Raw genomic sequence first — 13,307 nt, forward strand, 5'->3', positions numbered from 1 at the left:
ATATGATGACAGTCCAGCCCTGAACACATGTACAGAGGAATTTTGAATCACCACCATAGCGCCACCTTCTGGCAACAGAAAGTTACTTTATACATTCTTTGATGTCCCTCTTCTAGCAGGTTAATCAGACCCACTTTAAACTTGCTGGTCTAAGTCCTTAGACCTGGATGATACTTAAAAATGAAGCTTTTCAGTTTTCATCAAATGCTGTCACCGTGGCGCCGCCTTGTTCGCAATCAAACACGATGTTGTGTTGAAGGGACAAGGGATGCTTGAAAACTCACCAAACCTGGCATACACATCACAGGTCGCAAGTCCTGTTGTCTGATGTGATTTTTGTGCTTTGATGCACCAAGATGGCTCAACAGCGTCCCCTAGAATATTTCAATTAAGCAGCCCCCAAAGCTGGTTTGACCTGCATGTATGAAACTTGGTAGTCACCTGTAACACTCTATTACGTACAAAAAAGCCTCTTGGAGCTATGCTCCAAACCCAACAGGAAGTCTGCCATTTTGAATTGACTTTTGCCACTTTTGTGCATTTTTGCCCATTTCCAGGGCTTGTAAATTAACAAACCTGTCCTACAGATTTGATCAGATTGGCTCCAAACTTGGTGTATGTAAGCGTGACTATGTTGTGACCAAAAGTTGTCACAGGATTTGCCCAATGTTGAATGGCGCGCCCGCTGCTGAGCGTTGAATCTTGAGGTCTCGCCATGAAAAACGAAATTGCTGTAGCTCTGGCATAAATGGTCCAATCTCCACCAAACTTCACATGATTCATATTAGTCCCGCCCTGAACACATTTTCATTACCATATTTCCTGATAATCATAGCGCCACCTAGTGTCGAAAGGAAGTACTTCTTATCAGACACTTATCTTTGGATTAACCTGAAATTTCAATGCTGTGGTCTATATTTGATGTTCACAAACATGACACATCATTAGTGTCTACGTGTGCTGCAGAGGGTTTAATTTTGATGTCTCGCCATGAAACAGGAAATTGCTATAAATTTGGAGTAAATGGTCCGTTGTCCACCAAACTTTACATGATTCATATTTGTCCCACCCTGAACACATTTATATGACAATATTCCGTGATAGTCATAGCGCCACCTAGTGGTGAAAGGAAGTACTTCTTACCAGACACTTATCTTTGGATTCACCTGAAATTTCAGTGCTGTGGTGTGTATTTGATGTACACAAACATGACATATCATTTATGTCTATGCGTGCTGCAGAGGGTTTACTTTTGATGTCTCGCTATGAAACAGGAAATTGCTATAAATTTGGAGTAAATGGTCCGTTGTCCACCAAACTTCACATGATTCATATTAGTCCCGCCCTCAACACATTTTCATTACCATATTGCCTGATACTCATAGACCCACCTAGTGGCAACAGGAAGTAGGTCTCATCAAACCCTTATCTTTCGATTTATCTGAAAGTTACATGCTGTGGTATATATTTGATGTACAAAAACATGATGTATAATTTGTGCTCTCTCCAACTCCCTCTAGTGGAAAGAGGAAGTGACGCAAAATGTGAAATATGTCATTCCAGCACTGTATCAAGGATATGCAGAGTCACTCCTGCATGCGATATCTAACTTTGACAGAAATGAACTGACGCGTCAGAAGGCGTCCTGCCAGCTCCCCCGAGTTGCGTGAAGGTGCGAGGGCCCGATCATCGCTGCTTGCAGCTGTAATTATTATTAGGGCCCGAGCACCTAGTGGTGCGAGAACCCTATTGAAATGCAAGGATTTTTTATTATTATTATTATTATTATTCCTCTAAATGAATTGCCTTTTTGGGAGGCTTAACATACCCGAAAACTCATGAAACTTTGCACACATCTCAGAACTGGTGAAAAATTTGATATTTTAAGGGTCTCGTGTGCTGGTTCCAAAAAATGACTCAGTAGCGCCCCCTACAAAAGTTTGAGGAACAGCCCCTGAAGCTCGTTTAAGCTACATGTATGAAACTTGGCAGGCTTATGTAACACTCAGAGACGTACAAAAAAGCCTCTTGGAGGCATCCTCTAAACCCAACAGGAAGTCAGCCATTTTGAATTTACTGTGCAATTTTGGTGCATTTTTGGCCATTTACAGGGGTCCTAAATGAACGAACTAGTCCTAGAGATTTTATCCGATCGACTTCAAACCTTGGTCTGTCCCACCCCAAGACCTTGAAGATGAAAAGTTATCAAAAGCTTGAGTTTTCGTCAATGCGTGTGACTGTGGGATGGCGTCAAAGTTAGGGGTCTCGCCACTAAACAGGAAGTAGTTTATAACTCCAGCATACATGGTCCAATCTTGCCCAAACTTCACAGAATTGATGACAGTCCCGCCCTGAACACATCTACATGTCAATAATCTGAGATAAACATAGCGTCCCCTACTGGCAACGGGCAATGTCATGTTTTAGACTTTAATGTACATCTCCTACAGACTTGACCAGATCCACTTCAAACTTGGTGAAAAAAGTCATAAGACGTTGATGACGCTTTATTGTGGAAACTGTTAGTTTCCGTCGAAGGGCGTGGCCACGGCCTGGTGGCGAACTTTGATGTTTCACCGTGATGATAAACGTTGCTGTAACTTGACTCCACATGGGAATATCTTGCCAAAACTTCACACATATGATGACCGTCCAGCCCTGAACACATCTACTAAGGAATTTTGAATTACCACCATAGCGCCACCTTCTGGCAACAGAAAGCTACTTTATACATTCTTTGATGTCCCTCTTCTAGCAGGTTAATCAGACCCACCTCAAACTTGCTGGTCTAAGTCCTTAGACCTTGATGATACTTAAAAATGAAGCTTTTCAGTTTTCATCAAACGCTGTCACCGTGGCACCGCCTTGTTCGCCATCAAACATGATGTTGTTTTGAAGGGACAAGGGATGCTTAAAAACTCACCAAATGTAGCATACACATCACAGGTCACAAGTCCTGTTGTTTGATGTGATTTTTGTGCTTTGATGCACCAAGATGGCTCAACAGCGCCCCCTAGTATATTTCAATTAAGCAGCCCCCAAAGCTGGTTTGACCTGCATGTATGAAACTTGGTAGGCACCTGTAACACTTTATCATGTACAAAATCATGTTCCCGGTCTCAACCGATTCATGTCTCCATAAACGTTCAAATCAAACATGTAATGTACTCACCGCATAGTCACAGATTTCACACTTACTACCAATGTGCAATACACCTCCCAACCGCTAAAGTGGCGCTGTGGCGCAGTAGAAAGCCGGTGCCCTCATTCATTGCAGGACGAAGAAGGGGTGAAGAAAATTTCAAGACATCCCGAGATAAAATGCATGTTTATTGAACAATAACGGAAATACAAACACACGGCAACCCCCGTACACCTGCGTGTGCACGAAACACAACACAATGCTCTACAATAGACCACGGAGTCAAACATTAGTCCACATTAGCTCAGCGAGTGTTCAACCACTGGCATGTCTCAGCTAACATCGACCACCGAGAATGCTCCCAGGAGTTAGCTGAGTGCTAACTGAGTGAGATGTGCTATACACACATTAGAGGCTGAACGCTTATAACGCTAATAAACCACAAATTATAAGTTACCTAAAGCACGTCGGGATAGCGTGGTGTACGTCGACACACAACCATTTATTAATAATTCAGCCATAACAACTGTGTGGCACAAACTCAGTGCTTTGGTTATAAATAATGTCGGGCTCGGTTCGGGTTCGAACAGAAATATGTGGCCGTGCCGCACTCTAACATTGCCAGGGAAACATTATCAGTTTATAAAAAAACTCCAGACGCACCAGACAGGATGTGAAAAGTGGACATGTCCAGGCAAAAGAGCACGTTTGGTCAGCCTAACGACGTTAACGTTACCTGATACAAAGAGAAATGTTAACGCTTTTCTGACACGCCACATACCTGTGTGCCGCCACAGCTTGGTTGTCCAGGTACTGGGCAGTCATGACACCAACCAAAGAGGAAATTACTGGACCTGGAGACGGTAAGCCGTTATCTTGCGCTTGTCAGCTGCTCTCATGTTCCCTCCTTTTGTGAAGGTCTTGTTGCCATCCTCTGCATACCAGGCATCATATGCCCCGCGGCGTATTCCCCCGACATTTGTTCGGAATATTTCAAAACGTCTAGCTTTAAATGAACACTGAAGTTGCGTCTTGTCGCCATCTTATCTGTTTACAATCAGCTGAGAGTGCACAACTGCGCATGTGCGGTCTCTTGTTTTTATGACGGTAGCGTCAGGAGCAGCCAAAGACCACCTGGTGGCAAGATAGTTATCTACCAGTGTTGATAAACAAAAGAATATTGGTCATGGCCGAAATAAAGATAAAGATAGATAATTATGTACAGTTAATGCGTTCAAGGTCTTCTGACTCTTTAAAAGTTGACATGGTGTCTCTAGCTCAAAGTATGAGGGACCAGAAGAGGTTGAAAGTTGATGAGTTTTGAAGAGGATTTGAAGATTTTCCAATTTACTCCCGTTCACACTAATTAGACTGCCACCAGAGCGCCGCCTATTGGCCGATTTGCACCGAATTTTGCACAAACTCTCATCGGGCAATGGAACACAATCAGCAAAAATATTGTGGTAATCGGACTGTATTTGGTCAAGATATTAAAGACTGTCTGTTTTGAAAACAATATGCAGGAATTTGTTGTTTAATATTTTGGGCGTTTTTTGGACTATCAAAATTCTTTTAATAACCTTTTGTCAGGAGGGTCCACAGATGCTTCATGCAAAGTTTGGTGCAAATCAGTCAAATCGCCTAGGAGGAGTTCGAAAAAGTACGTTTTTCATTTGTCGCGATTTAGCAAATGGAAATTTACCGCGAAAGTGGGCATGGCTTACACCACACAATTCAGCTCAATTCAGAGAACACGTAAATAGAAGGTTTAACAATGTGCGACATATTATGTGGGAGTTGTTAGCCAAAAAGGCTTTTGCATTGACAATAGCGCCACCTGCTGGTCATTTTTGGTGTGTGAGTTACAGGGGCCAGTCTATACCACCCCTATTAATTTTATTTCAATGAGTGTTATGGTGTTGGCACAGTGCCAAATATTAAATTAGACCGCCACCAGAGCACCACCTAGTGGCGGATCAGTTAGTCCTTCATCAGATATCCTCAGGAGGGCATTGACAATAATTATACTAAGTATCGTGTTAATCCGCCCAACTGATGTTGAGATATAAAATACTTCAATTTAAAGAGCGCCACCTGGTGGTCATCACCTGACATTTTGCACAGAGCCTCAGGGGCTCATGTGGAAGTAGGAAACTGAGTTTCACGTCATTCGGATACACCAATGTGGAGATATGCAGCACTTCCTGTTTACAATGAAATCTGCAGGAAGTTATTACATGATAACTTGAGTATTGTTTGAAATATCAAAATTCTTTTAATAACTTTTTCTCAGGAGGGTCCACAGATACTGTTTTCAAAGTTTCATGCCAATCGGTGAAATTGCCTGGGAGGAGTTCAAAAAAGTATGTTTGCAACATTTTGCGAATTTGTGGAAAAAAAACGGAGACAGAAATGAGCGTGGCCTGTATCACAAGATTCAGCAAAATTCACTGAATGTGCGGATTTGAGGTTTTTGAATGTGTGACAAAGTATTTGGGAGTTATGACCCAAAACGCACTGTCCTTGATTATAGCTCCACCTAGTGGTGGAAATTCAGGATGACAATAGATTACAAAATTTTTCACCAGACCTAACGTGTGTGCCATATTTGGTGAGTTTTTGAATTTGGGAAAGGGGCCAAATTGGGGATTATATGCGCAGAAGAATAATAATAATTAAAGCTGCAAGCAGCGTTTGGCGGGACCTCGCATTCGCGCCCGTTTCGGGCCCCAGCTTATGTCTTCACTGTGAATTATTTAGAAATATCAAACATGTTGCCACAAACATCAGAAAATCCTTACAGAGCTGAACGTTTTGATGTTTGAATGCTTTCTGTAACTGTAGGTATGGATAAGTGATGTCACGATATGCAAATTAGATGAGTGAATTCATTCCCATCAGATTCCTCGTCCTTTATTTTGAGGAAGAGACAACAAAAACAACACAACACAAATTAAATTTACTGTGTAAATATGTTCAAAATGTTGTTTTACTGAGATGTATGAAATCCAATATGGCCACCGCCTAGTGACGTCACAATATGCAAATTAGATAAGTTAATTTACTCCCATCACAAACTTTGGGTCATGATGAATATTTTTCTCATTTACAGTATGCCTTTATCTCTCACCACTTTCAAGCCACAGCCTTTTGAAATGTTGAAATGAAAATGGAATATTTTCCTCAATAAAGTCTGGCACCTAAAGGGTTAAAATGGAGATTGTGACCATGTCATGTCTGCATGTAAGATTTAGACACACACACACACACACACACACACACATCATGTTTCTGTGAGTTTGTGTGTGACAGCGGTTGCCATGGTGATGAAGTAGGTGCACCTGGCAGAAGAGCAGAGAGAGACAGACAGAACACAGAGAGAGATCTGTTGTAGTGGAGATTTAACTCCTCGAACAAGTTCTTCCCATTCCCAAACCGTTGGTCCAATCATGAAAAAAATGTGATGATGAGAGAGATAAAGTTATACAGAAGATCTGTTTAGCAGCAGTTGAGCTGGCATGTGTGCGTCTTTAAAGCCGATAAAATAAATGGTGTAGGAGAAGATGTGTTTTTTTAAGAGCACGTTTGAGGTGAAATCTTACTTTGAAAGGTCAAGTAGCTCACTTCCTGTTGGAATTAGGTCATGGGTGTCAACGCATGATTTGTAAGTCAAACACACCAGTTTTGGTTTGATCTTGATACGACATTCCTACGGGCTGCAGTGGCCAGTTTAGTGCACCTATGTGGCGCTAGAGAGCCCATTTTGGCACTGTAGGGGTTAATAATGTGTGTGTTCTGTTTCAAATGAAGTTTCTGCTGCTGTAATCTGTCCTTTAAAGACTGTGAGACACACAGACCAGAGAACCCTGTGGCTGTGTCTGTGTGTGCAGCCGTTGTCATGGCAATTAATGACTTGCCCGCACCTGTGGCAGACACAGACATGTCAGGAGAGCAGATCACCAAAGGCTGTTTATAAAGGGATTTAACTCCTTGAACAAATGCTTCGCATACCCAAACCGTTGGTCCAAGCAAGAAAATAAAGTGATTTTGAGAGATAGCCACGTCTCGTAAACGCACGTGTTGCGTTTTATATTTCTCGAGTCAAAAATGTGGTCAGGGGAGTGAGTTTAAAATGTGTTGCACCCCAGCTGTTTCCAGAAATTTCTCCTCTGAGTTTACATGGGAGTGAATGAGAAAAAAATCAGCACTCCCTTCGCTTTGGAGCCCCTCAGCAAAAATGTGTACGTGTGAGAGATTCCATGTCAACATATCTGTGAGCTGGACAAATTTTCCTACGTTTTGTGGTATAAATTGTGTCTGTACAGTGAAAATTGTGGCCATGGCAGCGAGTTAAAGACAAAAGTTTTAGACGATTTTTACACCCATTATAAACTGACAATTTCTCCACTTTTGCTCATGGTACTTTGAGAGGCACAGATTAAAAACGGTAAAAGATATCAAAAAGATGAAAACAGGTCTGAATAGATGAGACCTGTGGCAACATTTGAGAGTTGGAATGGAGTTTGTAGCACAAAGTATGGAGACGCTGTAAACGCTAGAAAAAGCCCTAATATTGGTCTCTTTCTCCCCCCTGCTGCCATTCATTTCCTATGGGACAGCTTTCGAAGATCGTCAGGACGTTTTTCTGACATCTCACCTTTAGGAGGCCATAAAATCCAAACTAATCGAGTAATGAAAAAGTTATAAATAAGGTCTGATTAGAACGAGTTGATCTGTCATCTGTGCAAGTTTGAAGCCGATAGGATAAACGGTGTATGACAACAAGATTTTTTAGGAAAGGCAGTTTTAAGGCAAAATCTGACTTTGAAAGGGCAAATAGCTCACTTCCTGTTGGATTTAGGTCAGGGGTGTCAGCGCGTGATTTTTAGGTCTTCATGAGACAAACACGGCAGTTTTGGTTTCATGTTTGTACGACATTCCTACAGGCCGTAGCGGCCATTTTTGTGTGCCTAGGTGGCGCTAGAGAGCCCATTTTGGCACTTTAGGGGTTAATTTCATGATTTTCTAAAAATTTTCACCAGTTCTGATATGCGTGCCAATTTTGTTGAATTTTTGAGCATGTTTAGGGGGTCAAATTCCAGTTCAAAGAGGCGGTCCTCAGAGCAGTTCTCTGCCTCTAGGCTCGGTCCCTAATAATAACTAGAACTGCAAGCAGTTATGAACGGGGGCCAAGCACCCCTGTGTGACTCAGTCCCCGCATCCCGCGGAGCCCATGGAAGTTGTCCCTGAAGGACGACGGGCTCTGGGTGAGCACATGTTTATGAATGTGTCATTTAAAATGTGGAAGTTACAGGCAAAACTGCATTCGCATCCGTTATAGCGCCACCTATAGACCAATTTGCGACGACTTTGGCACAAAGCATCTGGATGACCTCGGGAATGAGTGACTTAAGTTTGATGTTGAAAGCATCTACTTTGAACGAAATATGAAACAATGTGTGTTTTTTAGCTAGCAAAAAAGATTGTTTGGTTGTAACAAGCGCATTTTTTGGAGTGCCAAAATTCTTTTTATAACTTTTCATCAGACACATCTGGAGATTCTATGTGCAAAGTTTCAGGCAGGTGGCACTTAAAATGTAGGAGGAGTTTGAAAAAGTAGGTTTTGGACATGTGGCAAATTAGCAAAGAGAATGTGCAGCAAAAGTGGGCGGGGCCTGTGTCAGACAACCCAGCTCTATCCAGGGAACACATGGATATAATGTTTGTGAAAGTGTTAAAATGTGTAAGTTGCAGGCAAAAACGCGTTTGCATCCGTTATAGCGCCAGCTAATGGAGTATATGTGCAATTTTTGGTACGGGAGATCTGTGTCCTATTCCATATGTACCCTTTAAATTTCAAAGCCCTCAGCATAATACTTTGGCTGAAATTAATGTTTGTTGTTTATCTTGTAATACGCCACGCCCACATTGACCAGTCATGACCACCTTCAAGATATGACCTCAGAATTGGCCCTACTTCATACCACCCGAATTTCGTAGGAATCGGTGCAGCCGTTCAAGAGATCTAAACTTACCATATTTGTAGCGCCCCCTAGTTGTCAAAATTCGCCAAATTCGGTTCATACCCTCAAATTTGGTGTTAATAGCATTTAGTTTGACCGAGATATCCAACAGTTTGCATTTTCATAGCTAGCTATAGAAGTTTGTTTGTTAATAATTTGCACATTTTTTGACCTAATAAAATTCTTTTGATAACTTTAGATCAGGTCCGGTAGAAGAGTGTATATGTCAAGTTTCACGCAGATTGGACAAAATCCCAAGGAGAAGTTCGAAAAAGTAGGTTTTCCAGTTTTTGCGATTTTGCGAAAAAACTTCCTAGGCGCAAGTAGGCATGGCCTATGGCAAAGTGATTCAGCTCTATTCAGGGAAGCCAGCGATACAAGATTTTTGAATGTGCGACATACGGTGTGGGAGCTATAGGCAAAAACGCATTGGCCTAGGTTATAGCGCCCCCTGTAGGCAGATATACATAGTTTTTTGCGTCTGAAGTGCGTGCAGGGGTCTGGACCACCCCTCCAAATTGCACCACCCTCCCTTGCACGGTTTAGCCTGCAGCAACACTTTTACCTATGGAAGAATAAAAATAAAAATCTTTACAAAAACAATAGGGTTCCTAGCACCGCTGGTCCTAGGAAACGTGTCTGCTTGCATACGTATTCCCTTGGCCCCTCGGGTTTGGCCCCCTAATAAACAGCGCGATTACAATAGGGTCCTCACGGACGACTTTGTCGTCGCTCGGACCCTAATAAACAGTGCGATTACAATAGGGTCCTCTCCGACGACTTCGTCGTCGCTCGCGCCCTAAAAATAATAAACAGCGCGATTTCAATAGGGTTCTTGGACGACTTCGTCGTCACTCAGGCCCTAATAAACAGCGCGATTACAATAGGGTCCTCACAGACGACTTTGTCGTCGCTTGGGCCCTAATAATCATTCGAAAAACAATAGGGACCTCGCAGGTCTCCTGCTCGGGCCCTAATAACACTGGACTGAAACCCAAACCAGTAAATGGGCAATGCTTTTGTCTTTTGTGTTTTATGTTATTTGTTTTATGTTATTTGTGGTATGGATGTAAATGTTACTGTATTGTCATGTATGTTATGTCCGATATTCCGATTGACTATTTTTGATGGCCTTATGCATCAGGCTCCCTAAAATAAGCTTTAAATAGCTTCCTGGGAGACCTGATTCACACATGCTACTAATGAATCATGTGAACAGAACCTGTACTTCTTTTGTGTGTGTGACTCAATTCAATTCAGTTCAATTCATATGTGTCAAATCATCATTTATATTCCTTTAGCCCATAAGGGTCCACGGATCAAACAAACCAAAAGGGTTTTTACATAAAATGAATCCAAATTGTGAATATTGTTATGGGAAGTTCATTGCTAACTGTACGCTAACTTTGCTCATCATGATGGCAGTTCAATAATTCCTGTCTTCCTGCACCTTGCTGTAGGGTATACTCAGTTTTGTTATCTTGTGGTCTACAAACTTAAGGTATCCCCAAGCTTTTCTGTGTATTTTCAGCCCAGGACAGCCCCTGGAGTACAGTATGTGCCCCTACTTTGGTGTCAGTCACCATGTTATAGGATTTATAATTTCAAATGGAAACTTTAGGGAAATTTTGCAATAGTCCACAAAACCAGCGTTTGTCATGTTTCTGGGAAGTTTGTCTCACACACAACTATAGTCCTTTTTAAATAGGAATTGTGCAAATTTGCAGGAAAGCCCAATCAGTCTTTGTTCAGCATTGGCAGTATAAAAACAAAATCAGGGAGTGCAGCAAAATGCTGCCTGCCTACTTTTGTTCATACAGAATGTGCCTTTTTCGGGGCAATGGGGGGCGTGAGCAAGTAACAAAACGTGTAGCTCTGTGTGTGACAAAAACAGTGATGTACTGTGAGGGGAAGCCACGGCGGCCTCTTCGTTTGCGAGGGCAAGGAGGGCGCGCAGTTTCTTGTCTCCCCAGTTGCTCATCTTTAGTGTCTTTCAGGTTTGTGTTTCCCTCTTGCTACTAGCTGTTCATTCCTGCTATCAGCTGTTTCTGTTGGTCCCCCGCCTGTGGGTCGCATGTGCGGTGTCATCAACAGCTCCTCCCATAAGTCATAAACAGCCCCTCCCATGGTGGAAGGGCGCCTCGTTCTTTTTAAACCAAAAAAGTTCCGCCAATATGTCTACCCCTACGTGGCGGAAAATTGGGCACCTCAGCTCAACTCGCCAATCCGGCTCTGTGTGTCTAAACGCTAGCAGCTTGCCTGCAAAATGGCCCAACATTTGCTGAAAATCTGGTCATGATACACGTTTCTACATACAGTCTGAAAAAGTCATGACAAGACAAGACTACTAACACAACTCCCACATTTTACACATCACTCTCTCTTCATGCAGTATCAGAAAGGCTGACTTCCTCCAGACTGCTGAGCCAGTTTGAACAAGCAAATCACATTGACATGTGAAATAGAGCTCTGAATAAATCAATATTATATTAGCTCCCATTCAAGAAGTTATGATGTCATCATATTCAGAAACCGAACTTACCTCTATGTCCTTCTGTCTTTCTGCATGTATTGTACACTAGAAACAGATAGAATGTGATAGGGAAGAGATTGATTTGCAACAAATATGGAACCAGGGATGTTGCACCTTATGTTTGTATATCACTCAGCCATCCCTTTACCACATGTATACTATACTTCCTTCCTATTCCTACTCCATATGTTGCTTGTTTGAATGTATGCCTAAAACTGACATTTCATGACTGTTTCATTCTTGTCCCTTTGTTTTAACAGTCTTTATTAACAGTAGTTTGGAAGAATTGGCCTCTGACTACTGATGTCTGCCCGAGTATTTCAGTGCCATGACCTTTGACTTTGGCAAAATGGAGATGGCAGGAGCTTCTCAACAGATGCAGAGAAGGACTGATGAAAGGGACTGCCAAGGCTGCCAACCCTACCATCCAAACCTGAAAACAGTGTTAAACGTGTCAAATGCTTTAATGCTGACCATTAACCATAATAGTGAGTTCTAAGACATGTAATACCAGGAAATGCTACCTGTTACAGAAAGACTTTCCTTGATTTTATTTCTTATAGAGACACTGATCTGGTGTGAACTGTTTGTGCTGTCTTCGCAGAATTTCTAAATAATTTTTTAAAAATCTGTCCCATATTTTTCTTACCCTTATTTTGCTACGACTATAAAAACAGGAGGGTTGATTTAAGGATATAGTATTTTTAAAAAAAAGCCACATAATGAAAGAATGCAATTTTTTATATAGGCATTTAAGTAAATTCCCACTGCAGTGTAACAAAAGATGAGGGGGAAACAAGCCTTTTTTGATTAAATATAAGTATATTACTTTGACTGTCTTTTCTGTCAGGTTGCTAACTTTGTTACAAAACTATCCATAATTTGACATGGCCTTTTTATCCATTGGCTCTTTAACCTGCTGAACTCTTATCACAATTGAAGCATGTCACAAATGCTTTTTGTTTTTGCTCAAGTTTACTGTGTTACACGGACCTACATGTATTACTTAGACAATCTCCCTTTCATATCGAAATATTGATTAATTCAGATTTTAGTATATCGCTGCATGCTTTAAAAGGAAAAGCAATTAACTTTGTTTAAGACATGAAGCTTTTCTGTAGTTGTCAACCTCACGTTGTGTGGTGTCTTGGTGTGTTTGACTTAAGTGTGAATAAAGTCTAAATGCAACAGCATCTGCACCTGTGGTGTTGTTATTTGAAAAGATGAAAAGGCCACATCACATATAATTAAAGCTGCGAGCAGCGTTGTCGGGACCTCGGCTTCACGCTTTTTCGGCTTCCAGCTCACATAGAGATTTTGAATTATTTGTGAGAGGCAAAATGTTGATAAAACAAGCTATGTCAGTATAACGCAAGGTCATTTTTGGCAATGAACCCATGACTTGGGAGTAGAACTTTGATGGCTTCTGAAAACCAAACTACTGACGAGGACATCAATCAATCAATCAATCAGTCAATCAATCAATCTCACAACTCACAATTTGCCTCACAGGGCTTTACAGCATACAACATCCCTCTGTCCTCAGGATCCAATGACACAGAAGGGGAGACAGAGAGAGATGTAGTACAGACGATAATGACAGTAGCTT

General features: G+C 41.7%; 1 protein-coding gene across 1 annotated transcript in view; it reads left to right on the top strand.

Moving 5' to 3' along the window:
• Nucleotides 1–12,879, top strand: part of LOC117251027 (dihydropyridine-sensitive L-type skeletal muscle calcium channel subunit alpha-1-like) — a 590,852-nt gene extending 577,973 nt beyond the window's left edge. Inside the window, exon 42 of the mRNA XM_078166193.1 lies at nucleotides 11,959–12,879. Within this exon, the coding sequence (XP_078022319.1) occupies nucleotides 11,959–11,968 (10 nt within the window). The 3' untranslated portion in view covers nucleotides 11,969–12,879. The remainder of the gene's footprint in view (nucleotides 1–11,958) is intronic.
• The last annotated feature ends 428 nt before the right edge of the window (nucleotides 12,880–13,307 follow it).

The sequence above is a fragment of the Epinephelus lanceolatus genome, chromosome 1, assembly GCF_041903045.1.
Source record: "Epinephelus lanceolatus isolate andai-2023 chromosome 1, ASM4190304v1, whole genome shotgun sequence".
Taxonomy (NCBI): Eukaryota; Metazoa; Chordata; class Actinopteri; order Perciformes; family Serranidae; genus Epinephelus; species Epinephelus lanceolatus.